Raw genomic sequence first — 26,247 nt, forward strand, 5'->3', positions numbered from 1 at the left:
TTTCTCAAACTAAAATGCAGCATAACATTGGGGTGGAAAGGATAAAATTAGAAAGGATCATGGTTCACATTTTCTCATTTGCCACCTCGCCCTGTCTGAATACATCATCCCTATATACTATTTACCTTCCTAAATACCTAGACATGAATGAAAGAATCACGACTCCAAACCTCTCAAAAGTTCAAAGTAGAAAAAGATAAGAAAAAGAGAAGGCTATTCCCTCTATTTAGCCCATGCAACTGCATCAATCTCTGCTTGGGCACTTCTGTACAGCTCTAGCCTCTTTGCAAGGGCAGCCCTACGCTCCATTACAGCAGGATCCTCGTCCAACAATTTAGACAATTGCTTCGGCTGCAGAGACGAACGGAGTTTTATAAACAGTAAAACAATCTCTCTCAGATAAATCAACTACACAACTTTCAAAAACTCAAAACGTTTTCAGACTCCTGAATAGCTTTTGCAACACAAAATTTTTAGTAAGCTGCGGAAACTTTACATTAACTTCTGTGAACTGATAGTAAATAAACATCTCTTTTTTTTGGATACCAATGTAAAATTAAAACAATAAGAAGAAAAATCAGTCTACCAGAAAAACAGTTTCATACACACTCTTTGTTTTAGTAAGGTAAAAAACTCAAAATCATGCAAATGCCTACTGTTATTAGCAATTTCCTACAAGAGAATATCTCTAAAATAACCTCACACTGTCACCATCACTGACATTGCTGGTAACATTGTTTCCCAACTGGGAGAGGAGCCATTTCCTTGATGTATATTCAATCAAGACTACTTCCTAAGTGGAAGGAAATTATCCATGGTATATTGATAAAGAAATTGCAAACAGGGAAGTGGGTTCCCTTGCCGCCGAGTTCCATTAAATTAAATTTTGATGGAAGCTTGAACCTGAGTCCGACTGGCATGGGAAGGGTTTCCAGAGGCAGTAAGAGGGAGATTCTTTGAGAGTTCTCAGGGCCAATTGGTATTGTAGAGTGAAGCCCCGCAGAGGCTACAACGTTATTGATGGGATTACAAATCTTTGGAAATAGGTTTGAGAAGAAGTTGTTAGTGGAAAGGGACTAAAATGTTCTCCAAAGGTCTTCCTCAAGCAGTGGGGACCCTTAGAGGCTTGTCAGAAATCATTGATTTATGTAGGGCGTAGGGATTTTTCTTTTAGTCATGGCACTAGGGAAGTCAACTGTGTAGTGGACTCCTAGGCATAGGATAGATTACGTAGGGTGGATTGTGTTCAGAGGCAGCCTCTGCCCCCTCTGTAAATCAGTATTCTGTTCTGTTTACTTATTAGATGTTTATGGATTCATTGATTTCCTGCATCTAGAAGATGATTAAACGTCTACAATGTGGTAATAGTCATTCTCCGACTAGACTCAACATTTTATACCTTCCACAAGTTAGAAGTTTAAATATAGACACTGAAGATAAAATAATACTCAAATCATAACATAACTATTGTATCCTCTAGTTCAGAAAATGAAGATAAACAATGCTCAAATCATAGAGGTGACCAAAGTTGTCTACAATCTCCGGTTAGTTTCCAAAAGATATTTCGAACAATTTAAGAAGGATGAATACACCGTACTCAATATTTTGTCTTTAAGCCTCAAGCCTTTCTAGAATAACAAAACCATGATTCTAAAAAGATGATGTTGATTCATGGCTATGATTGTCATTTTAATAAAGATACCAACCTGCTTGGCATTTTGAGTACGCAATAATCTATCCATGTTTATCATTCAACCAAAGCAGGAATTAGATGATAACTTGACATAATCAAAAAACGGAATTGAGCACAATTATCAGAATTTAAAAATCAAAGAAGAGAAAATACAAGAAATATACTGCAACAACAAAGAGGTGGTCATCTATGGCATTAGAACTCTTTTTTTTTAATGCCATAGTATTAGAAGTTAGAACTCTTACATTAAGAAAATAAATCATCTTGACAGACTCATGCGATAAGAAGAGGATCCTAGTTCCTTTGTACATATAGAAGATATGGATAGCTTTCTATATACAATCAATGCAGAACCAAGCCGCAACTTTATAACATAGCATAGGCACATACAACAATATACGCACATAGCAGGAACACTTGTGAAATGTTATGCACTCGTGTTCTAAACAATTCCCTCAAAAAGACTTGAGATTCTCAGACCTTTCACAATAGCTTGCTTACTTTGGAAAATAAGGTTTCAAATAACATCCCCAAAAAAGTTTTTCAATTAGTAAGCCATTGAAAGTCCAATGTGTGATAGTAGCGTATATATGACTTACCGGTTGGTTTGAGAGGGATTATAATTCTTTGTATATGAATTGCATGCATACATGATAAGTCAGGTAGATAATGATTACAACCATGAAGTTTTTTGTGTAGCCAATGAGCAATATTGTAGGTTGAAACCCTCAACAATTTTGTTAAGTTTGCCTAAGGGTTTCTTACGGATTCATCTCCCTCCCTCCGACCAAGATCAATTTGACATGGTATTAGTTCAAGGGAGGATCTAATCAGCAAGTAGTGAATAATTTTCACGTAAATATATGGGATAGGATTTGCTAGGGACCATCGGACCGGCTGCTGCATGAGAAAGCAGCCACATAGGCTCAGATTTTGTCTCATTCATTTAATTCATCTAAGGTGGCTTCTTTCTCATGCAACAGCCGTTCCATGAAATGCCTTCTGCAATGGTCCCTTTCAAGCTTGTTTCTTTCCGTTGTCATTCACTTTTTTTCCAAGAAAATTTTTTATTGGAAAAGCTTTTCCCCCTGAAATTAGTCCACATAAGGGTAATGGAGAAAATCTTGCCGCATGAGTTGTTTTTCTTCATTCATTTTGCGTTACCCCTAAATTTCCATAACTGCTATGTAATGGTAGAATAGAAAACTATTTCAATTGGTTAATTGCTGATTCTAAGAGAGGAGGTTCTAATTAAAGAATCCATAGGCACGCCATTTTACCTAATGGTACTAATGGGATGGGGACACACCCATACATTAGGATAGGTCCCATTATTCTACACATGTTTTGATGGGGTGGGGCCCACCATTTTACACCCATGCAAAGCATGGGCCCGGAATGCGTATGTGTGTGCGTAATGAAAAAAATGGGAAGGAACCTTCTATTCCACACAAAACTAAAATTTCCATAGTTGAAACTTTAAATTACTAAAATGTCATTAATATCAATCAAAGGACATAATGAAACTCTTCATCTCTCATTGTGTGTTTAGCTTCTTTTCAGAGCTGGTTAAGGAAAGCAAAACCGGACAGTTATTTTAACTATGGCCAGATAATGAGCTGTCGTTATAAACTTTTGATGAAAGTGACCAAAGCAGACTAAAACGTTGCAGCAAAAGAACAGTTCAAGATTGAAAGGATCTGGTTTTATGTGTAGATAATACTAGACCTCGGTTTATCCTTGATTTTTTTCCCTCTAAATAGGAATCACAAGGCATTTGGTCATTTACAAAAATTCACGCAAAAGCATATCAGGAAATTCAAATGACACCAAGAAGAGATAAAGGAAAAAAGTGACAGAGAGAAACACTTACATCTCTTTTACCCAATTCCGTGAAGAAATGGTCGAGTAGGGAGCGTTTGGCTTCACGCACTTGACAATAAACAATAGACTTAGGAATGGAGTTCCGCAAGCTTCCACAAACCATATTGACATATGATAAAACGGTTGTTCCTGTTCATTTTAAATTAACATAAAGTCCAGGATAAAGAATGTCAAACAGTAGACTATATAGTGCTGGCAAGAATAAACAACATTTCGGAGATGATATAGCATCAAAGACGTAAGGCAAACCTCAAGATTGGGTGAACAAGATAATTACTCCAGGTAGAAAGAAAGGTAAGTGAAATAATGAAGGATTGAAAACCATTTAGTAGTGACTACAATGTCCAGATTCAAAACTGTCAATTGTATGGCCCATAAATGCTTTTCATTAGGATATGAGCATATATCTTAACTCCAAAAATAATAACTCAGTTAGCCACCCCTCACAAATTGCATCATGTATACATGTGCTTCATGGGTAAACATGGATAAACTGTAGCATGTTGGCCTGTGGTTTGGTAGTTCCATGGGTCCCACAAACTAAAACCAGCACGTGGGATTCAAATAGGGTACAGGGCCAAACCGACAGAAAATTTCTGTTGGGCAGATGGTCCTCCACAACTTCAAATCTCTCATAGGCCAAGACTTTTAATGCCTGAGTTGCTCATAATTTTCAAAAGTTCACGTAGTGAAATCATTTAATAATGATTATTTGATATAACATTTAATTGGAATCTATGGAATGAAAATAAATAGAAGGGTTAAGTTGATTGAAGTATAATAAGCACCCGCATAATCAACACAGAATGAAGATTAGATCACCCAAGAATTGTCAGTTCAGAGTAATGATAGTGTCACTCCCATGATTAAAATGTACAAGCAAGCATAAATATCAAAGCACACCAGATCCAAGATTTTCCGAATCCGACACTTGATACTCACTCGTACTTAATGCAACATAGATGTCAGCCCCACCGTAATTTTTGGTCTGCACACACATGCACCGTAGAAAAACTCGTCCAAGAAATCATGTTCCTACTATACCAACAAGGTTTTTTAAACTGCTAATCTGCTAGGATACTATCCCTACGAATTACCCAATCTTCCCAAGGCATTCCAAGCAGTTATCAAGTTGTGCGCTAGCGTGTACATAAGCATGCAAATGTACAGCCGGAAGGATACATGAAACGACAACAAATGGAAGGTGGTCGGGCAATCAAGTACTGTTTATATGTAATGTACAGCTGAATAAATGTACACCTGAGGAGGCATGATTGTTTGTGCAATACAAAAATATTCAATGCCATGCACGAGTGCATGTGCAATAGAAAATATTCAATGCACTGAAACAACAATGTATGAAATCCAATGTAAGCATTTAGAATAATATACAGCTTAAGAAATTTAGAATCATAGACAAGAAAAAAAAACTAAATTGTCTAGTTTAACAGATAAGCAAATATTAACTTCCATGATTCATGGTTTAAATGCAGATCGTGAAGTCCTGCAGAAATGGATCAGGTCGTCGGGCAATCAGGTAAGTGTTGTTTGTATAAAAACTGACTGATGCACGTGCAAAGGAACAAGACGGCTTTTTAGCATATATTTCAATTGGAAAGTATAAAGTAATAATAGTTGATGCATAAATACTTAACTTTGAGTCACAGACTGATATAGCATATGCACAGCATACATGTACGATCATGACAACGTTAAATATGCATCCAATATTGCATTTTACTATGGTCCACATGTTTGCCATTCCAACAAGATCCTCTAATCATTAAGGTTTAAAATCAATTTTGGGGAACTTTTCCAAAAAATATGCATTAAATTTTGTAGTGCTTATCCATTTTTGCAGATATTCATTATTTTAATACAAAGTATCAATCACATGCACATGCCCAGCTTTCCTGTGAATACAAAATTCAGAACATGTACACTGTCGAATATTGATTGTGCTGGAGATTTTCAAAGAAATATGAAGCATTGTATATAAGATCATACTTTAATGTGAACACACTTTACCTATTCGCCTGAGATATGAATCATTATATCTATCAAAAATAGAATGTGTTGGATTTCCTCCCTTTTCAATATCTTGTGGAAGCTTCCTAAAGAAATCAACAGTGAGATAACTGGACTCCATATCGACTAATTTAAGAGTTGCTTTCTTGCTTTCTTCACGCATTTTGTCCAACGAGTCAACAGCTGCATTTCCAACCTCCACTCTGAGAGTGGGATATTGCTTTAGCTCCTATATACAATAACATACAAACATATTAATTCTACAACTCATAAAATTATTAGTTGAGATACATTAAAGCAAAAAGGGAAGAAATAAATAAAGGAAAAGGTGTGTAGATACCGCTTAAGAAAGAAAACATCCCATAATTTTAAAATTGATCACCAAAAGCAAAAAAGGAGAGTCCAATTTAACCTAGTACATAATTTGCTAGTACAAGCACTGCCTTTAGACCTCTGAAATTGACCAAAAAACCTGCTGGTCTAAAATTTTAGCTAGGGGCTCAACCCCTAGTCTTGACCAATATCAAAAGCAATTACCAATTCAGAGTCACAACAATCTATAAGAGGAAATGTAGTATAAAAAGATCGAACTCTTGTACACAAAAATTTAATGGTAAATCAATTAGGGAAATAAATAAACCAAAGAATCAGAAAAGAATAAAACAAGCCCAGCAAGGCTATAATACTGCAAAGATCTCCATGTTTCAGCTTTTTTGGATTTAACATCAACTTAAAATATAATTGATAATAACTATGTTGTCTTTCTCCTTCATATCAAGCATGGGTAGACACACCAAAACTGTAGAAGCTGCCGGTTGAGTGATGCAAATCAGTTCTTAGGAATCCACTGGAACCAATTTACCGGAATTTCAACAAGCTAGAGGAATTCACCAGCCAGAACTCAAGATGATGATGTCTATTTGAGTTGAAGAATAGCTTATGATGTCTATTTGAGTTGAACAATTGCTTACCACCATACGAGTTGCATAAACAAAGTGTTCACACTAACAAAGCAATAAAGATCATGAACCTTACACTGATAATGTTTCAATGCATACTTACAGAACAAAATATTTTGCAACGATACTTATAGAATAATATAAACACTCAAGAACAATCTAATAAACCCCAACTTTGTATTCCGCACTGATAGTACTTAAATTAACGCAAACGCCCTTCTAACTTTAGATTGCTGAAAACAAAATAAGAACTAAAGCTATTTGCTGACCAGAATCTGCAAAGAAGCAAGTTCTAAACTTATAATACTAATGAACTACGACTTTGCAAAACAAAACACGGCACCTTATCCTATTAAAATTTTCTAATCCTAGAAGAAAACAATTTTTCCAGATCAGTAACTTTTCAAATTATAACTCAAGATGACACTTTTTATGCTACAAGCCCTTTCTTCCAAATCCAATCGTAAATTCTTTCCAAAATTTGTAGCCCCGGGGGCAAGGGGGTGATTAATTTAGTTTAGCGAGGGGTCTATCCAGCTCGAAAACTCATGAAACTTTACCAGCCTAATCATTTATTTTGAATTGTAATGAAAATAATTAATTTAGCTGCAAGTTAAGTGAAAATATCTTCTCTTGAATAATACTTACAAATACATGGTCCTCGTGGGGCTCGAACGCACGACCTAACCAACCTTACCTAAAGTCTAAAGTTTAAAGAGTGTTGATGTTGATTGTACATACACTATGTTACCCATTATTTCAATAACTAAGTTTAGTCCTTAACTTCTATGACTACGTTACCCATTATTTCAATAACTAAGTTTAGTGCTTAAGTTCTATGACTGGAATTGGGGTATTTTGATAACATTCCTCTGAATTGTAACCACCAGTGTGAATAATAACGTGAATAGTGTCCTTTCTCTCCAAAACACACTAGGTCAAAAAATGATTATTTATCCCACCTTGCAAGAACCAAAATTACGGAATAGCTACCAACCAATGGGGATTGAGTTGCAAAGCCCACCTGTTTTCTTAGTAAGTATTAAGTGTTTGTTTTCTGCTTACTATAGTGAATAAGGAAGATGCCAAATGCAGGTAAATTTTCAATATCTAATGATGACAAGGCAGGGAGGCATTGAGTCAATTCCATGAAACCCAAGATTTGTATCACTAACAAGTAATGCCATTAACATTGTGAAAAGAAAAACAGTCAGAAACCAATCTACCATTCCTATTGTAAATAACTTTAAATCTCAAACAACAATATCATGGAGAAGGGTGGATCATCATGGAAGGAAACCTACTACAGTTTCACTAATGGCCTTGTGAACCAGCTCCTTCAATATAGAGTGAACCTGGAAACATGAAAAGGGAAAGTTAGCAACTTGAAAAGCCCAATAAATTTCCATCGCATAATGAAATCTAGCTGTAGTATCAAATTTATGTCCCTCGAAAAAATATGTATTGATGATGATCGACAATGTACAGATGTAATATCCAACGGTTTCAATGTACGAAAAAGCAACAATTTATCAAATAAAATAATTGAGTTATGATCTAAAGCAACGTTGGCTTTGATTTTTTTTATCATTTTATGTAATTTGATAGATTAAGTTTTGAAAATCAATGTGACAAAAATTGCTAATTTTAGCATTAGAAATGTAACCTGTTATCTTACATTCAAAATTCTAGTCATAATCAACAAAAGTATATCAGATCCTTGCTGTACCACTATCCTAAGATTTTGTGGTTCAGATGATCCCCTTAGCAGATCGTTTAGAGTATCAGACACCAGTATCTGTATCCAGATAACATATCTGATAAAAGCCCCCATCCTAAGTGAGGCGGCATAATATTTGTTGTGAAAGAAACATAGAAGTTATTCCGATCAAATTTCGCTCACAAACAGAGGTTTTATCAAGTCATGGTAACTTTATATTTTTGGTTTTGGAGTAATTAATTACATTCTTTAAAAAGAAAAAAGAAACAACTTTGATTATTGCTCAAGTGGTTCTTTATAATTCAAAGTTCAAACACATCTCCAAGAAAATACCAAAAGTCCTCCTAAATATCTGTCTTGAGGAAGAGTCCTTACTGCATAATTTCCCCCCTCTGTTGTTGCAGGTTAGAATGCCTTAGAAGAGAAGTCCAATTCATATCACTGGTAGAAAAATTCTCATCTCTCAAGAGAAAGTTTTGGAAGAGATCCCCCTTCTTCTTCTTCTTCTTTTTTGTAATGGTAAGAGATCCCCCTTCTTAAAAAGAATAATTCTACAAATACTTCCCCAGAGATGACATCTTAATTTGTGTATGACGTCAGCTGTCCTATTTAAATAGTCTTATTCAAAGATGGTTTCTTTAGTTAACATGATACGATTACAGAACCCTTTGGAAGAATCAACCTAGAATAGAAAATATCTGGTTCACATAACTTTTATGGTTTAATCTCTTGGAAGATTCCTATGGGAAGCTCTTTGGTTCAGAACTTCAATTGTAGAACTTTTGAAAAGAGTCCTCCTGGAAGCATGGTTTCAAATTTTGGTTATGGACTGCATTTCGGTCCTCACCAAAACCGAAATCCGACGAAATCTATTAAAATAATATTTCATCTCTTACAAAGGAAAATATTAAATAATGAAGAAAATCAAGATTTTTGGGTGAAATTCCTTAAATTTTGGACGAAATTTAGGGGAAAACGAAATTTCGGTCAAAAATTTGTAACGTTCGGGTATACCCGATTTCCGTTTCGGTCGGATTTCGGCCGAAATTTAAAACCATGCATGGAAGAGGACCTCTTTGGTTCACATAACTCTAACATTAGAAACCTTTTGTCTACGCTTTGCCACAGACTCTTTCAAAGTACTGTGAAGAACTCAATAAAATGATCCTCGTCTAGGAATACATGGCTGTTGTGCCTCCCTGAAAATACATATATGGTTAAGGCTTCCCATTGCTTTAACATAAATGTCATAAGGAGCTAATTTTTTTTATTTTTTTTAAAGTAAGGAGCTAATTACTCACGCCTCCTAATTTGGTAAGAGCTCTCAAATTTGTAAAAGCAGTTAATAATCTTAAGAAACTAAGTACTTGAGCTTCCTAGTTTGGTAAACGGTCTCAAAATGATCTCAAGGACTTGAATGTTTGCGCTTCCTAGTTTAGTAGAAGTTCTCAGACAATTAAACTTAAAGATCTTATGAAGTTAATCAAGTTTTGGAAGAATCTTAAAATAATATCTCCCATCTAGAACTCCTCAACAATTTTGTCATACAAAAGCTTAACTCGCAACCATGAACTTCTCTTTCCATGGCATTTACTCATACAGTGTGGGGACCATCTTTATTTGTGAATTTTTCATGTCTAAACTAGTGTATCGACACCCCACCATACATAAAACATGAATACACAACAAACAGAGAGAAGCGATGGATTAAAGTATCAAGAATCATTAAAAGTTGTTAGTCATCAAGAAAAATGTCAAATGTGAACTAGAAAAGTAAAAATTCCAGTCAAGAAATGTCCGAAAATCTATTGCATACCGCATCAACAGCCGCCTCAGCAGGACCTCTAATTGTAACTAAAGAAGATTCAATAAGACGCCGATATCCTTGTTCAGGGGCTATTAAATGAGGTTGGTATCCATCGGCTTCAGTGATTAGCTTTCGTACATTCTCCATGGAAAGATGTTTGTCAAATTGCAACCTTTTCAAAGCTGCAGGAAGTTGATTATCAAAAACATTGTATATCTTATCACCACCAGAGCGCCTGCGGAAAGCAACATAACACTTTGCTCAGTATCGCCAAAACAGAATTTAGAGCTTATACATTTAACAATAATAATCTATCGTGACAGAAAAACTGGTCTGCAAACCAGAATATACAAAACAAACAAAACTGAGTCCAAACATCCAAAAGGTGAGGATTTCACTACAAGAATATTTTCATTAAGAATAAAAGTCAAAAGAAGGAAAAAAAATGTTGATAAGTTTCCACACATAAAAATCATAAAGGAAAATTGATAGTAGTAGTGTATTTTAAACATGATAAAGCATTCAAAGATTATTCACAAAAGCATACAAAGATGCCATTCAAAAACAAAATATTCAAAGATTATTCACAAAAGCTGAACCATTTAGAGATTCATCATTGATAATTGGAAGAAAAAAATCAGCAATTTACACTCGTAAATGAAAATCTAAGACCTCATAAAGGAGATCTAAAGTGTGCTTACAGGTAGCAACTTACAATAATAGAGAAACTTAGATCTAGTTATAGGTCATCATATAGGCATGCATGGGCAAAAAAAACTATGATACAAATGAAACACAACAGGGAATGAAAAAGTTAACATGAATAATTGAAAGAGATTGATTAAATTTTATACATACACGCCATCAAGATGCTCTTTGTATATTTGATCGAAAATCCGACAAATCTCCATAATCGTGTACAATTTTCCCTGCACATGATGAGTAGTCCATCACAAACCCTTCCCAGAAAACACGAAATTTGAACATGACTGTCAGTATTAGAGAAGTGAGAACTTAAAGCTGCTGGTAATTAAGAAGCTATAGCAGCCAGAAAAAAAGGCCTGAGACACATCTAATAGAAGCACTGCAAGCAGTCAACCTATACCTAAGCAAGACAGTTGCACGCATTAGCTGATATATTAATCAAAAAAGATGAAACTTTTTTGGAACTGGGAGGAATAGAAGGGTTCTGAACCTCAACAAGAAAAAAAGAAAGAAAGACAACTAGAACATGCAAGTCAGAGAACTAAAGTACCTAAGAATTTTTCAGGACCAGTGAGAAGAATGAAAATTAATCATTTAGCACATGGAAGCTTTTATTAAGCACCCCGACTTCGAATGGTACCAAGTTCAGCCTTGCAAAATCTCCAAAATAAGAAACATGTTTTGCCTTACATGGCTATAAAAAGGTTTAAACCAGATTTGATAATATTCCAGCAAATGAAAAGGGATGAAATCATATATTCCAAGAAAGTGGTTACTCGGAATATTCCACCTGATTTAGACAAAGACACTAAAAATCATATCACAATAATAATCCATGTAGGTAAAAATATTGAATTTGCTTAAATAAGCACATAATTGGTTCTTTAATTTTTAAATTCGAGACACTTATTCCGGATGTGTCCAAAAACAGAAGACAAAATCATTTGAAAAGTCGGACTAAGCAATGGTAATTATTTTTTATTGTATGAAAGATCCCTTTCAGAGCTTAATCCAATTAAAGATGAGACACCACTCTCAAAATGCACTATCAAAAACATTAAAATAAAAAAACTTACCCCAGCATCTGCAGCAATAGGCTTCCCAAGACGGTTCAATTCTGCTTCAAGTTCTATAATACTTTTATTGATAAGGGACTGAATGCCTGGGATACGGGATTTGATTACAGTTTCCAAATGCTGCAAAAAATATAGCCATTATACTTGAGAACATAGTGTGTGAGCAATACCAGCATCAGTATCTCTCTTGATCCTCTAGATGCAAAATAACTTGTTAAATAGAGGGATTTGAAACCCACAGGAACCCTTGCAGAAAAGAGGGTAAAGGGTGCCCCCATTGGTCAATTCTCATTTAAGACAGTTATAATCCTAATGTTATGTGCCATCTTAAATGGGAATTGGCCCATGGGGCACCCTTTACCCTCTTTTCTGCAAGGGCGCCTGTGTATCTACCATTCCTCCATTAAATATGAAGAGAAAAATAGTATGTGATATACCTTTGAAAGCATCTTCCCCAGATGCTCAGAACCCATCCTATGAGCAAGATGCTTATAGTCTGGGCTACTTGCAAAATACTCCCGCTCTCTACGCCGAGCAGCAATCATGTCAACACTCTTGTTAATGTCAGCTTGAGAACGATTAACCACGCCAATCCATGGATATTGTAGCCGGTATGCTTTTCCTTCCAATATCTAAAAGAACCCAAAATAGAGTACATACATCAGAAGTAAAACTGCTAATCCCAAAATTATATCCAATGCAAGCACTAGTACAAAGAATACTAAGATGTATAAACAGAATTCGAAATAGTTTATCTGCATGTTTCTCTGCATTACAACAGGCTACAGATGTATCAAGCAAAAAACTAAAGGAAGCTCATTAGAGAGGGATAGAAGCGGCCCATTGTTGGTCATCTTGCATAATGATGAGATGGAATTCAAGCAACCATGCTACTAGATATGCATATACCTAGCTTATTTACGCAAAGATATTCTGAATTTACAACACAGGACACAATTTTTATCCTTCACTAGTAGCAAAATTTCCAAGCAACATTTTGGCTATCTATCAGATAACCTTGACTCTTGAACGACATTTTGTTTCCAAACACTTCCATGATTTTGCAAGATTTCCACCAAAATTTCTATCTAAAACCGAAATGTTTCCATTTCTGTCACGATCGAAACTGAAACTTGAAATCTTGAAGAAATCAAGGGCTTCACACCGATGCGGTGCACAAATCTTCAGCTTCTTTCATGCAATGCAAAAGTTATCTTGGAGAATCGAAGGGAGGATGAATAAACAGACAGGAAGGAAGAATCAGGGGGTATTATCCCTCTTTCTGTCAAATTTTGCACTAAACCTTCCCCCTTTTCTTCCAGAATATGAGAGATTAGAGGCGTATCATGACTCATATAGTGGGGGGCATGGCTTACAAACAGATGAGGCATTGCTTGATACATTACCATAGCCATGTGAGTTACATTCCAAGATCTTGTAGCGAGGTCCTCATATCATATTCGATGTTTGGAAATTATTTTCTAATGAAAAGGAGAAAGCAAGGAAAAATAAGGTATTTGGAGTGTAATGTTGTAAGCCCACTCTCACAATAACAAAAATACAAACAAGGGACAGTCATGTGGAACTCTTAATAGAAATGAATCATCTTCCCCGAGCTCATTTCAATGTTGTTGCATTGATGAATGCATTATTCATATGTGGTAATAACTGGAGCACAAAAAAGAGGTCAATAATAGGAATGGATCTTCCCCAATCCATGCTACCCAGAATTTTGAAACAAAATGTCAATACTACAGACAAATCAAACTAAACAGACCACAAAGGATCAGGCAATGGGATCCTCCAGACCACAAAACCTTCAGATACAGGTAACCAAGGATCTTACATGCTTTTGTTGAATACGCCTGAGGATTTTAAAACTATAAAACAGGAATACACTCGTAATACCAAATCGGTAAAAGTTCGTGACTACCAATTTCAAAATGTAATCTATCAAATAACAGAAAATAGGAAAAAAAAAAAAAAAAAAAACTAATCAAATTCAACGAGCAATATTGAGCTAATTAGTCAGGCAAAACAGTGCCTATAGTATTACCTACCAAAAAGAGAACAAAAAAGTACTGTAACTTTCTATGACCTAATAATATATCAACATGTAGATTAGTTTTACTTCAATTTTTTTTATAAAGACAATGGCATCAGCCTTAACCACAAGTGAGGTCTGATATGTTTGGCTTATATATCTGCTCGTCACTAATGGAACAAAACTTTTGTAGGTAGGAACATATTACCGGCAAAACCATTATGGGAGTGAATAAAAACTCAATTCTACCTTTTTTTTTTAAAAAAAGGGCACAAGGATCTGTTGTGCAGCGTACGCAAGAATAAGAGGATCTGGTGTGGGTAACGTGAACCTTTTTTAAATCATCATGAGAGAGAGAGAGAGAGCGTGAGTGTGCGTGTGTGTGCGTGTGGGAAGGAGGGGGGGGGGGGGGGGGGGAGAGAGATTAAAATAGGATTCAGATTGGGAGTATCAAAGTGGAATCCCTTCCCCTTATATCTGATACTCAGTAGTCAGATTCTCCATGCTTTTGAAGGATTCGAGTATCATAGATAGACAAACAGGCATGCCTGGAAATCGAAAAAGGCAAAAAAAACTACCAACATTTTGACCCCAAACAAAGGGAAGATTTATTTTTGCATTAACAGAACAGAGTAACAAACCCATTTAGTATTACCATTTTCAATACTAGTTGAACAAACAATATGTCAACTTACATCAACTGCGTCAGTCCCCTTATCCATGAGATCGATCTTTGTCAACACACCAAATGTCCTCTCTCCTGAAAAATAACGAAGCAAGAAATTAATAAGAGAAACTGTTTCTAAGAGTCAAAATTACAAGAGCATAACCATGTTGCATGCACATTATTGGATCGACACAAACCTCAAAACATAGTAATTCTAAAGTTTCAATCACTTCTTTCTTTATGATAAACAGATTCATAAACATTTGTTGGAATGCAAAAGCATTTTCTAGTTGCCCAGATTGCCAAAAGTGGCTATGAGGTGGGAAAAGAAGTAAGAACAAGGGCCCAACCGAGCAAGGCCAAAAGAGGCCATGTAGAGATACAACTGTGACCATCTCAAGTGATTCCTCAACATTTCAGACCAACCTAATATAAGCATATGACAAGATCAGCTAAGGGGATGGCAATTGGCAAGGGAAAGAGTGGAAAGAGGAGGTTTTTGGTTACTTTGTTGATTCTTGGTAGAAAGAACATGCTAACATGGTTCTCAAGGTGCCCAATCATTTCACTAGGGTAGTGAGAGAATCCTTGGTGGTGCTAGATGGGAGAACATGGTATCTTTTATGAGGATCATAGGGAGGAATTTTAGAGACATTCTCTGAGCGGCCATTTGGATCCAAAGAAGGTACCACTTTCCATGGAAAATGAATGAAAACAAGCAAAAGTTTCCATTCAAATAGGTTTGACTGCGTGTTTGGTTGCCGAGAAAAGATAATTTCAATTTCTAAGATAATTCATGTTGGCTCCTGATTGGCCAACATCGTACCCAACTCTATCCCTCTCACTTTAATTCTGAGTCAGCTTCGTCCTCTGTTGTTCAAAGGTGTCTGCCTCTCGTTTGCCATCTAGAAAATTGAGTGTCCATGCCGCTTCTTGTCGACACTTCCCTTTCTGCTTCTTGTCTTCCAGCATGTCAACCAAGCCCATTGACAAACCAACCAAAATATTATTTTTTTCTTTTAGTAACAACACAAAGCTTTATTAAATGATTCAAAAAAATTACAATAGCTGCAGACATTGTCCCATGGTTAAAAGTTAAAACAAATCGCAGGCTTGATAGTTTCACTGATGTCCACATAAACAACCATCCAATATCAATTGTCGGCACTTCCCTTTCCACTTCTTGTCTTCCAGCACGTCAACCAAGCCCATTGACAAACCAACCAAAATATTATTTTTTTCTTTTAGTAACAACACAAAGCTTTATTAAATGATTCAAAAAAATTACAATAGCTGCAGACATTGTCCCATGGTTAAAAGTTAAAACAAATCACAGGCTTGATAGTTTCACTGATGTCCACATAAACAACCATCCAATATCAATTGTGCAGGCACTCATACTCAAATGATAATTAAAATATCAGCTATAAGACATATATCTTTAAAAAATACAGCTTCTATTAGCATTGTAGAAAATCCTATACCGAGCTGGATTAGTTCTTTAATTATATGCTGAATAAGAAACACCTTGTCCATCACAAAGCTACTACATATAGTCATCGAGAAGCCTATAACCATATACCGTAAATCCTTTTTGCATTTCCATGAAATCTTACCTTTAGGATCAACTTCTCGAGAGATCTTAATCGCATCAGAGGTAGCAAGATCTTGATTTGCAGGTGAAATTGCTAGAATTATGCAATTCGGCTGCAATTTAAAGGGAAAAGTTCCACAAAGAAAACAGCAACCAAGTGTCAGTGTTTTATCCTCCCATCTAAGCACATAAGAATCGGAATATGATTAATCAATTAAAGAATTTAAAAGAACCAACAAAGTCAAGTTCAAATTTATGACTATACATTTATTCTATTGTAGCATCAATATCATCGGAAATTAACTTGTATGACAAGGAGGAACGGAATTACCTTTTCAATAAAGGAGCGAACCATGTTCTCAATGTCTGCCACAACGCTGTCAGGCTGACCCTCTAAAAAAACCCAGCTAATTAGCCCATATTGCATAAAATACAGATACGAGAAACAAAAACCAATGAACACAATGGCATATCAAGCCAAGCAATGGCATAGAACTTACCAACAGCAACCTTTGTAAGCCCAGGAAGATCAATCATCGTCAAGTTCACAACTGTCAAGGTGCAAAGCGTCAGAAGAAAAAAAACATACTAACGTAATAAGCATTCAAATCCTAATTCAGGTTACTGCATGTTGCCTGAATCTTGATAAACACAGACAGAAACTCAAACTGAACACTACAGCCTTAAACAGAGGAGCAGATGAGTCATTTGGGGGTCTTATATGTTAATTAAAATTTTAAAATTGAGTTCTTAAAGGGCATTATTTTCCATTCAGATAACTTAATACTTCATTCAAACGTGTCTTCTGAATCTAAAAGTAAGAGAAGGGTAGTTAACAGACAAGAAGCCTCAATAGATTCGGATTGTAGCATTATAAAGAAAATAGTAACTCACAATTATCCATTTATGCATCACATCACAGACCAAATAAAGGAACACACTGAAAATAAATTTACAAATAACCCAGGTAACTAGGATGCATATCGCTCAAATGGACGTTGAACAAGACGAGTTGGACAGGATCTCTCCCACTTAACATACGTTAAGGTACGGACAAATTTAAACAGCTCGAGAAAACTAAGATAACAAGCAGCTGCCTTATATTTATCATACCCGCTGCAAAAAAAAATGTTCCAAATATTGAAAATTGACTAGGCTCAGGACTCAATGATGGCATGAATCCAAGTTGGCTTGAGACCCAATCAAGTACTTGCAATCAAGCCAATCGAATTTCTCAAGTTTTTGCTTTGGACGGGTTCAAAGCATAAGAATACGCAAAAATAATATTAAGATACCCTTGAAACATAGGGGTGCAACTCGGGTCAGGTTGGATCGGGTTGAGGCCAACCCTAGACCAACCTGAGATAGCATTCCCTCAACCCTAACCCGACCCAACCCAACCCTCAGGTAGAGGATGGTCAACCATAACCCAACCCATCTAACCTGTTTTTATTTTTTTCAAATTGGGTCAGGTTGGGTCGAGTAGAGTTCGGGTTCATCTAGGGCCAAACAAAAAAATACAAGAAAAAATATAACCCTAACAAAATCTTAATAAAATTAGAGGACGGAGGTCAGGTTCGGGTAGGGTCGGGTCGGGTTGCCAAGGCCTCAACCCTAACCCAACCCAAAATTAAATCGGGTTGGCTTTTCCCAGCCCAACCCGAGAAAAAATTAGGTTGAGCCCGACCCAAGTTGCACGTCTATCGCAACATCAATGAAGTGAAAGCATGTTGCAACATCAATAAAGTAAAAGAGCGTTGGGTTAAACTAAAAACCACAAAATGACATGATAAAACATGATGAAATTTGAAAGAAAATTTAGCATAAGTATTAATTCAATATTTGTAAGTTGAAAACAAAAGCTAACAAAACATGCAAAAAAAAAAAAAAAAAACTAAGGAAAAAACTCACAAGCCAATGCTAAAGAACTAAATAATAATAGTTTTTAAAAACGGCCTAATAAGAGCCATTCAAAAAATATATCAAAAGAATCGATGGATCACAATGAAGTACCAAGCAATCAAAAATTGTGAAAGACAACAGAATTTATGAAAGGCTAATTATAATACAAAATGCAAAAAAACCTATAAAACAAAGTACAAATGGCAAGGACCAAAGAGAAGTAGCCTATAACAATAAGCATCACTTCAGAATTAAGTGAGCAAGGCACTCAATAAGTATTACAACATTGAAGCAGAAACAAGAATGTTTGGGCTCTTTCACTTTTTAGACAAAAATTGCAAAAAAACAAATCAAGTCCACTTCCAACATTTTTCGTTGCAACATACAGATATAACTCAAGATGAGTCACAATTATAGTTATGCATACCGATTTGTTCTGCATTTCGTTTTGGTCAATGGGTCGGGACATTTCAGTGTTTTGCCTACTTCGGTGTTTAGTTTTGGAAAAGATGCTACAACCGGAGAAAATATTTTTAGTGGTTATAAGTTGAAAAATGAAAAAAATAAAACTGTTAAAAATATATAAGAAACCATCATATCAACAAAATCTAACAAAAAGACACATTCTGCTACATAAAACATCTATCATAGTCATGATATTGGTTCTTGACAAGCCTAATTAATATCAAATTTTTAGCAAAATATCAACAAAACTAACAATTGATCATATCAAACGCTTACTACAAATATTATAATAAAAATGAAAATACAACAAAAGAAAACCTAAAGGACAAATTGAATATAAATATGGTACCTCTTTTGAATACACCACTTTGACAAAAAAAAAGGACACCCTTGATATGGAATGCTTTGGATGTAGAAAGTGCATAGAAAAATTGAGAAATATTGTGAAGAAGTCTTGCATTCTGTTCGAGATTCATCACCAGGGCAGATTAATGTGCTCAATGTTGATGTTGGTTGAGCGGGGGTGAAGAGGACGATGTGCCCACGCTGGGATTTTTGAGGCAGTGCCTCCAAAGGAAAATTTATTTTCAAATTGCTTCTCTAGGGTATTTTGGGAATTCTTGATGTAATGGGCATTTCATGCTCGCATAAGTTTGAGGGGGTACAAGGATATATAATGCTCTTAGAACAAATATAAAATGAGTCGAAAAAAGGCTAAAACAAGAAAAACCAGTTGTAAGTGTTCAACATACATAGATATATTACATGTTTCAAGTTTTCAAGCAGCTTAGATCCATGTTAAGACACCATTGGCTTGAAAAGGAAAACATCCTATCCGACTCGCTGATAAAGTTACACACCACAATAATAGTTACAAGCAAGAAAACTGAGAATTCAATTCAAGTATAGGTGTTTCTATGTGTGTGTGAATGTGGCTGCGTAAGATCAGAGCCAAGTGGTTCTCTCATTCCACAAGATCTCAAGATTGAAACTAGATAGGCAAAAATGCAAAGCAATTTCTAGGACAGAGAAATTTTTGGCCTTCCTCTGTTTTTCCTCATCCAAAAATCCATTCTCAGGGAAGTGCAACAAAATCTTGCAAAGGCAAAACAGTATCAAGAAAGCGCACCCCATAGTGTCATGCATAAATGGGAAAAATCCACCACTTTTCAAAACAGCGGCATTAGATAGAATACACATGATCCATACGAAGACAACCCTAGACATAAAGAGAAGAAATAAATAACCAAAAGTAAAATCACATCAGTGTCTCACCATTAGGAGAATAAATGCTGAGATGAATTGGGACAGCAGAGATTTGTTTGGAACGGCCTGTCTCTCGATCTGTCTCATCCGAAATTTCCTTCCTCACAAGAGCTACACGGATAAAACCAATACTTGCATTTGAGATGGAACCCTAAGATATTAGTTGGAGAAAACAAGGATACAAATAAACAAAAGCATATTATGACCCATAACTATTTTTATGGCATTACCGTTAAAAATATATTTTTATGGCATTTCGAATCAAACAAATAACTTCATAATGGCACAAAGGTTTAAAAAATGGTACAGAACAGTAAATTACTAAATGTATTGACAACATTTATGAATAACTACAAGAAAAGGACAACCACAATAAACAGGAATTTCCACAAGCAAGAATAAGCTCACTAAAACAATTCCTAAAAATATGCTAAGTCTTTATTTTTATTTTTTATTTTTTATTTTTTAATGCCAAGATGTTGAGTCTGTATAATAATTTTGAGAGATGCTAGGAAGAAACACACATGTCAAAAATGTTCCTAACGGAATCCTCCCCTCCCGCGCTCTCCTCCTGTGCCATATGTTAAATTTCACATTAATAATCTTTTTTCATGTAATGATATCAAAAATACATTTATGTTTTTTTTTTATAAAATGGCAAACATCACTATCCTAGTACACGTGGCAATATTAAGAGGGTGTTTTGGGACAATCTTGATTCTTGACACTGGAATGTCTTGATATTATTTTGCTGTAATTTGTTCCCGAGATTTAGAGGGCGAGCCTTGGTGAAACGGTAAGGTTGCTCCATTATGACCCGGTGGTCACGGGTTCAAGTCACGGAAACAGCCTCTCTGCAAAGCAGGGATAAGGCTGCGCACATCTAGCCCTCCAAAGACTCCGCAATGGCGGGAGCCTCGTTCACTAGGCCGCCTTTTTTTTTTGTTGCCGAGATTGAAGCAAGCATTATTCAAGAACTTACCAATATGGAGAATCAATGGATTACCAAATGTTCATAATGAGTGCCAAGATTGCACTCAAAGTCTAATGATAGCACAAAATTCAACTGAACTTCCAAGTTTCATCTACCTTAATGAAAACTTTCTACCGACCTCTTAAAAGAATAGCTCACAAGTATGATCCATGAGCAACTATTAAACATGTTATAGCCAAGAAGAAACTGGGGTAGACTAATTAGACCCAATAGAAATAATTAATATGTAATCAACAATGAATATAATTGTATTATTTATTCATGGATAATATGCATTGACTAAAATAAAGTTAACGTGGCAAACATGTCCCCATAAAGATAAACTCTTGTGCATACTCACAAGATATTTTACTGTGAATTAAGCATTCTGAAATATATATATATATATATATATATATTGCAGACTCACAAGATATTTTACTATGAATTAAGCATGGTGATATCAATAGTATCGACCAATAATTAAATACAGAAATACTTGATTATAGAGTAACATTCTGAAAGAAAGTGACCAATCTGTATGAAATTCACTAAAATATGACTAAACATGTACAAGGGAAGGAACCAGTCAGAACCAAAGTTATTGCTATAGAACAAATGAATGCAACAATGACTTGCAATTAACCACATTATCATGCGGACAATAATCAATTACCAAAGTCAGTGAACCTCTTTCGTGGGAGGTGAAGAAACTCTGCATACTCTCTTCCTTCATCAATCTTCTGAAGCTGCAAGACCAGTGGACGTCGAGTAACAATCCCTGTCCATGTTTTCTTTGCATTATTAGCTCAATGTCTAAAAGAAACTCACGAGATTGAGAACAGCAACACAAAAATATTGATACCAAAAATTACCAGATCCACGTGGCAAGAAGTCCTTTCCAACAATGCTCTCCAACACTGAAGACTTTCCTGAGCTCTACAAAATATTCCAAAATTGTATTAAGAAAAGAAATCACTAAATCAAGACATAAGAAGTTTATAATGTTGAAATAAATGCACTGAATAAAGATTCAAGATATCCAGGTGATATAAATGACTCTAATGCACAAAACAAAGAGCCAAGACATGTTGGTGAAATAAATGACCATGTTTCATGGTGAGAACCATAGTTTCCATAGTGGGAAGCGAGTTCGAGAAGCAATGCACGAAGCGGAAGCGGGAAGTGAGACTAGAAAAGAAAAATTGTGTAAAAGAAAAACACTGGGGAAAGTTAAGAGGAAATATGTAAAAAGCATCAACGAAAGTCAACATGAAACATGTAATAAGCCTTGTTGGAAGAGAACAAGGAGCGCATAGAAAGAGAGGGTTATAGAAGGTTAGGGAGGAATGGTCAATGTGGGTTAAGGCTACAAGTAGTAGAGAAGACTTCGCAACTGACTAGAATTACCAGTTTTAGGGATTATGGTCTTATATGTTTTATTCGTGTGGAATCAATGTCAAGTTCTTTCCAAAAAAAGAACCACATGTTATATTTGAAACTTAAGATGAGTGATTAAGTTAATAAGTTTTAAATACACTTTTTTTTCTAAATGCACTCCTCCAACATTATCAAAAGGAGAAAAAACTCTTATAGGAAAAAATAATCACCTAAATAATAAACATACTCTTAACTAAGAGAAAGTGTGTTCCCCAAAATTTGGGTGCCAAGAAGAATTTAGCTTCTAAAGCTTCCACCAAAGTAGGAATCTTCTGGTAAGTCTAATCCCATGCACTCTTCCCAGTTTGTCCTTATTGGATGTTCATTGATTGGGTTGCCATCAAACATGAAAATTAGGAGAAGAAAAGAAAGTGGAAATAGATACTTCGTCTCTTGTTTAACATGGATAGATCAGATGCCTCCTTTTATTTAAAAACATGACAATTTATACTGTTAATATTTCCCATGTGTTTCATGTGCAGCTTACATGCATTTCCAATTTTCCATGCATCTCAGTTCCATTCTGATAGTGCATTTATGATGCTTCTAGTGAATTATAGCAACTACAGAGTATATAAATCCAAAACGTCCACCGGAAAGGAAAGTATGACAATTAGATAGGTAATGAAATAAAATGGGAAAAATACAGACACACCCCTCAACTTTCTAGCATTTTCAATGATAGCCCTGACTTTACAAAGTCATCAACGACACCCCCTTAGTTTTAATAATACTTGTTACGTGACGGGGTAGACGGGAACAAAGAAATTGACAGGGGTGTCTTTGATGAATGTCAGAAAGTTGAGGGGGTGTGTCTGTATTTTTCCATAAGACAGATAACATCAGAGTATTCGGATCACGAGCCACTGAATCATAAAATCAAAGTATGACTTTAATCAGTTTCCACAGGACAAAATTAGCATCTTAGGTTAATAGAGAGTCATTAAGATTATAGCAACATTGTTTGCAATTCAAAGAAAGTAACATAATGCAAAGAAACTCGTTATTATAGAACCCCGATAAGAAAAATTAATGCTAAAATTACCAAATCGAGAATTTTTATGTAATCAATCAAATTATTTTTGACTGGTGTTATCAATCAATGACTAGTAAGATTTATCAACAAAAGGCTAGCCAGCTCCCTGAAAGAGGAATCAACTGTGAAGTAGATAGCACAATAAGTTTCTCACCCCGAATAGCCATGCAGTATTTGGATGTTTACTTAAATCGCCTGATTAGTTACACACAAGCACATAAGAATCCGGGAATTTAATAAAAAACACGAAAATGTCAAACATGGAAAAAAATTCATTATATTCGCAGTCCAGAATATTGATCGAACAAGAAGAACAATAAAGCCTAGAAAAAACTAAAACGTGGCAAAGATACTAGGAATTACGGCAAAAGAAAACCAAATATTGGAAATTGAAAACCAAATATTGGAAATTGAATGTAACTACACTTTAGCTAATAAGGATCAACACAAGAACAGGAATTTTTCTTTTTTGAGAGATAACAAAAACACAAGCATAAAAAAACACACTAAAATCCACATAACAACGAAGCAAGCTGACCAAAACCTCCCAAAAAAAAACAGAAAATAGAAGCAACTGATAATTTTCAGTATATTTGCAGTCCAGAATATCGATCAAAAAATATACTCAATCTTGGCAAAGACAAAGAAATTACAGCAAAAGAAAGCCAAAGATCGGAAATCGAATGTAACTACACTTTAGCTAATAAGGATCAAAACAAGAAAGAATTTTTTTCTTTTTTGCGAGAATAACGAAAACATAATAATGAAAAATCACAGTGAAATCCACAGAACAACGAAGCAAGCTGACCAAAACCTTCCAAAAAAAAGAAAAATAAAATCTGCGATAATTTTCATTATATTAGCAGTTCAGAATCCATCAAACGAGAAAAATAATAAATCTGAAAAAAAAAAAAAAAAACTCAAACTTGGCAAAGATAGAAGAAATTAAGACAAAAGAAAGCCAAAGATCGGAAATTAATGTAACTACACTTTACCTAATAAGGATCAACACCAATTTTTTTCTTTCTTCTTTTTGGAAAGATAAAGAAAACAAGAAGAAGTAAAAAAATCCACAGAACAACGAAGCAAACTGACCTAAATCTTGCAAAAGAAAAACAGAAAAATAGGAATCAGCGAAGATCTAAGATAATACTAGAGAATAAGCGAACAGATCCGCAGATATCTCAGAGAAAAAAAATCGAAAAGAGAAAATAGATCAAAAACGAAATTTTTTCTTTTTTGAGAGAACGAAAACACAAGAAGGAAAATTCATACTCAAATCCACAGAACAACGAACCAGGCTGACCAAAAAACAGAAAAATAGGAATCAGCGAAGATTTACAATAATCCTAAAGAAGAAACGAACCGATCGGTAGAGATCTACGAAAAAGGTGAAAAGAGAAAGAGATCAAGAATGCAATTTTTCTTTTTTTAGAGAAATGAAAACACAATAACGAAAATTCACACTCAAATCGACAGAATACAAAATCAGATAAGAGAAAAATAGAGAAGAAATGAACAGATCGGCTGAGATCTACTAAAAAGGTGAAAAGAGGAAAGTGATCGAGAATGAACCTGTCCTCCGACGACGGCAATCGCCGGCAAAGAATCCCAGAGAGTCGGCAATGCGCTCTCTTCGCCGTGGTCGCCTAGGGCAGTACAAGCCCTCTGTAATTTATTCACCAACGAGATCAAATTCTCCATTTTTCTCCTCTTCCTCTCTCGCACGGAGGTAAAAAGGACAGAAGAAAATAACAGAAACAAAAGAATTGTAAAGATCGTCAGGTGTTATCTGATTGAGAGAGAGAGAGAGAGAGAGAGTAAAGGGTTTCACACGCTGCATCTAGGTAGTGAGGCTGATTAAGTGGTTTATCGAGCTTCTGTTTTGTCTCAGCCTTTATGAAATGACGAAAAAACCCCTATAAAGAACCATTCCGTAATGCTTTGCCTTGTCACTTCTTTTTTGTCATCTCAACCATACATGTTTCCACAGAAACAATCTAAACCATCCATTAGGTCACACATTCCGTAATGGATAGCTGGTGGTTAAAAATAAAGAGTTAATGACAAAAAAGGTGCTAGAACGGCGAAAGATACCGATCATCACACTGTGGTCTAGAATGCAACTTACGTGTATTTTAGTAATTTCACTAGTCTCATACATTTTGCAGGGACGCTTGATAGTTGCTACACCATAGACAACGAAATAAGGAATATCGGTAACGGGCTTGGAACCTTTTTAAGATCAAAATACCCTCACGGTCACACGCAACGACTACCAATGGTAAGACTCTCTACTCTAGTGGAGGGATGCGTGCTTTCACCACCAAGTGGGACCCAGGTAAATAAATCATAACGAAGGTGTACCTTCCCTTTTTTTTCTTTGAAATTTTGAATTCACATGTGGGTCCCATTAGCATCAGTCGTGCAACTACTTCCCGTTGTGAGAGTGGGTCATGCTTCCAAATTTGAACTTCTTTAGATTTAGATTAAACTACTGAGGAAGGTCTAATGCTTTATTTCATCGGATTTCATATAAATAAGATTAGCGATATATGTTGGATATTTTAATATTTAAAGCCTCGAAGGATTTGACTTTCCGTTAATCAATTTCAATTTTTTTAGAATTGCAACGTCCCTTCTCTACGATATCTTATTAATTTTTTAATGCTATTTATGTTTTGCCTTAACTTACGGATTTACGGTTTACATTCGTATCATCAAAGGTAATTTCTTTATTTTCATTTCAATTACATGTATCACTAATTTTGTTGAACTAATCTACTTGACCGCGAACATTTATTCAACAATACATAAGTCATCTTTTACATTAGAATTTTTCTATATTATTGATAAAATTTAGATTTTGGTGAGCTGGGTTGCACGACCTACACTCAAACCGGTGCGACACACCATTTTACACTTCAGCCATTATCTCCACCAAACCCATGCATAGGGCGGGCCCGCCATTTACACTGAACCTCATGT

The 26,247-nt window shown here is 35.5% G+C and overlaps 1 protein-coding gene across 1 annotated transcript; it reads right to left on the bottom strand.

Moving 5' to 3' along the window:
- On the bottom strand, positions 1 to 25,107 carry LOC143847558 (dynamin-related protein 5A-like). The gene is made up of 16 exons (XM_077356447.1): positions 24,835 to 25,107; positions 21,659 to 21,722; positions 21,460 to 21,564; positions 19,820 to 19,921; positions 16,678 to 16,728; positions 16,509 to 16,570; positions 16,200 to 16,290; positions 14,612 to 14,676; positions 12,310 to 12,504; positions 11,873 to 11,992; positions 10,950 to 11,020; positions 10,101 to 10,326; positions 7,869 to 7,919; positions 5,606 to 5,834; positions 3,567 to 3,706; positions 1 to 351 (listed from the first exon to the last, which is right to left on the bottom strand). The coding sequence occupies exons 1-16, from the start codon at positions 24,961 to 24,963 to the stop codon at positions 223 to 225; spliced, it is 1,830 nt and encodes a 609-aa protein (XP_077212562.1). The 5' UTR covers positions 24,964 to 25,107; the 3' UTR covers positions 1 to 222.
- Positions 25,108 to 26,247: the final 1,140 nt, after the last annotated feature.

This window comes from Tasmannia lanceolata, unplaced genomic scaffold (genome assembly GCF_043159265.1).
Source record: "Tasmannia lanceolata isolate RefF3 unplaced genomic scaffold, GAP_Taslan_0.1 ptg000015l, whole genome shotgun sequence".
Lineage (NCBI taxonomy): Eukaryota > Viridiplantae > Streptophyta > Magnoliopsida > Canellales > Winteraceae > Tasmannia > Tasmannia lanceolata.

Excerpts from the sequence above, each read along its gene's own strand:
- LOC143847558 (XM_077356447.1), bottom strand. The coding sequence starts at position 24,963 with ATGGAGAATTTGATCTCGTTGGTGAATAAATTACAGAGGGCTTGTACT. Across the intron at positions 21,565-21,658 it reads CTTCTTGCCACGTGGATCTG|GGATTGTTACTCGACGTCCA; the intron begins GTAATTTTTGGT and ends AAACATGGACAG. Across the intron at positions 352-3,566 it reads CGGAATTGGGTAAAAGAGAT|CCGAAGCAATTGTCTAAATT; the intron begins GTAAGTGTTTCT and ends TCGTCTCTGCAG.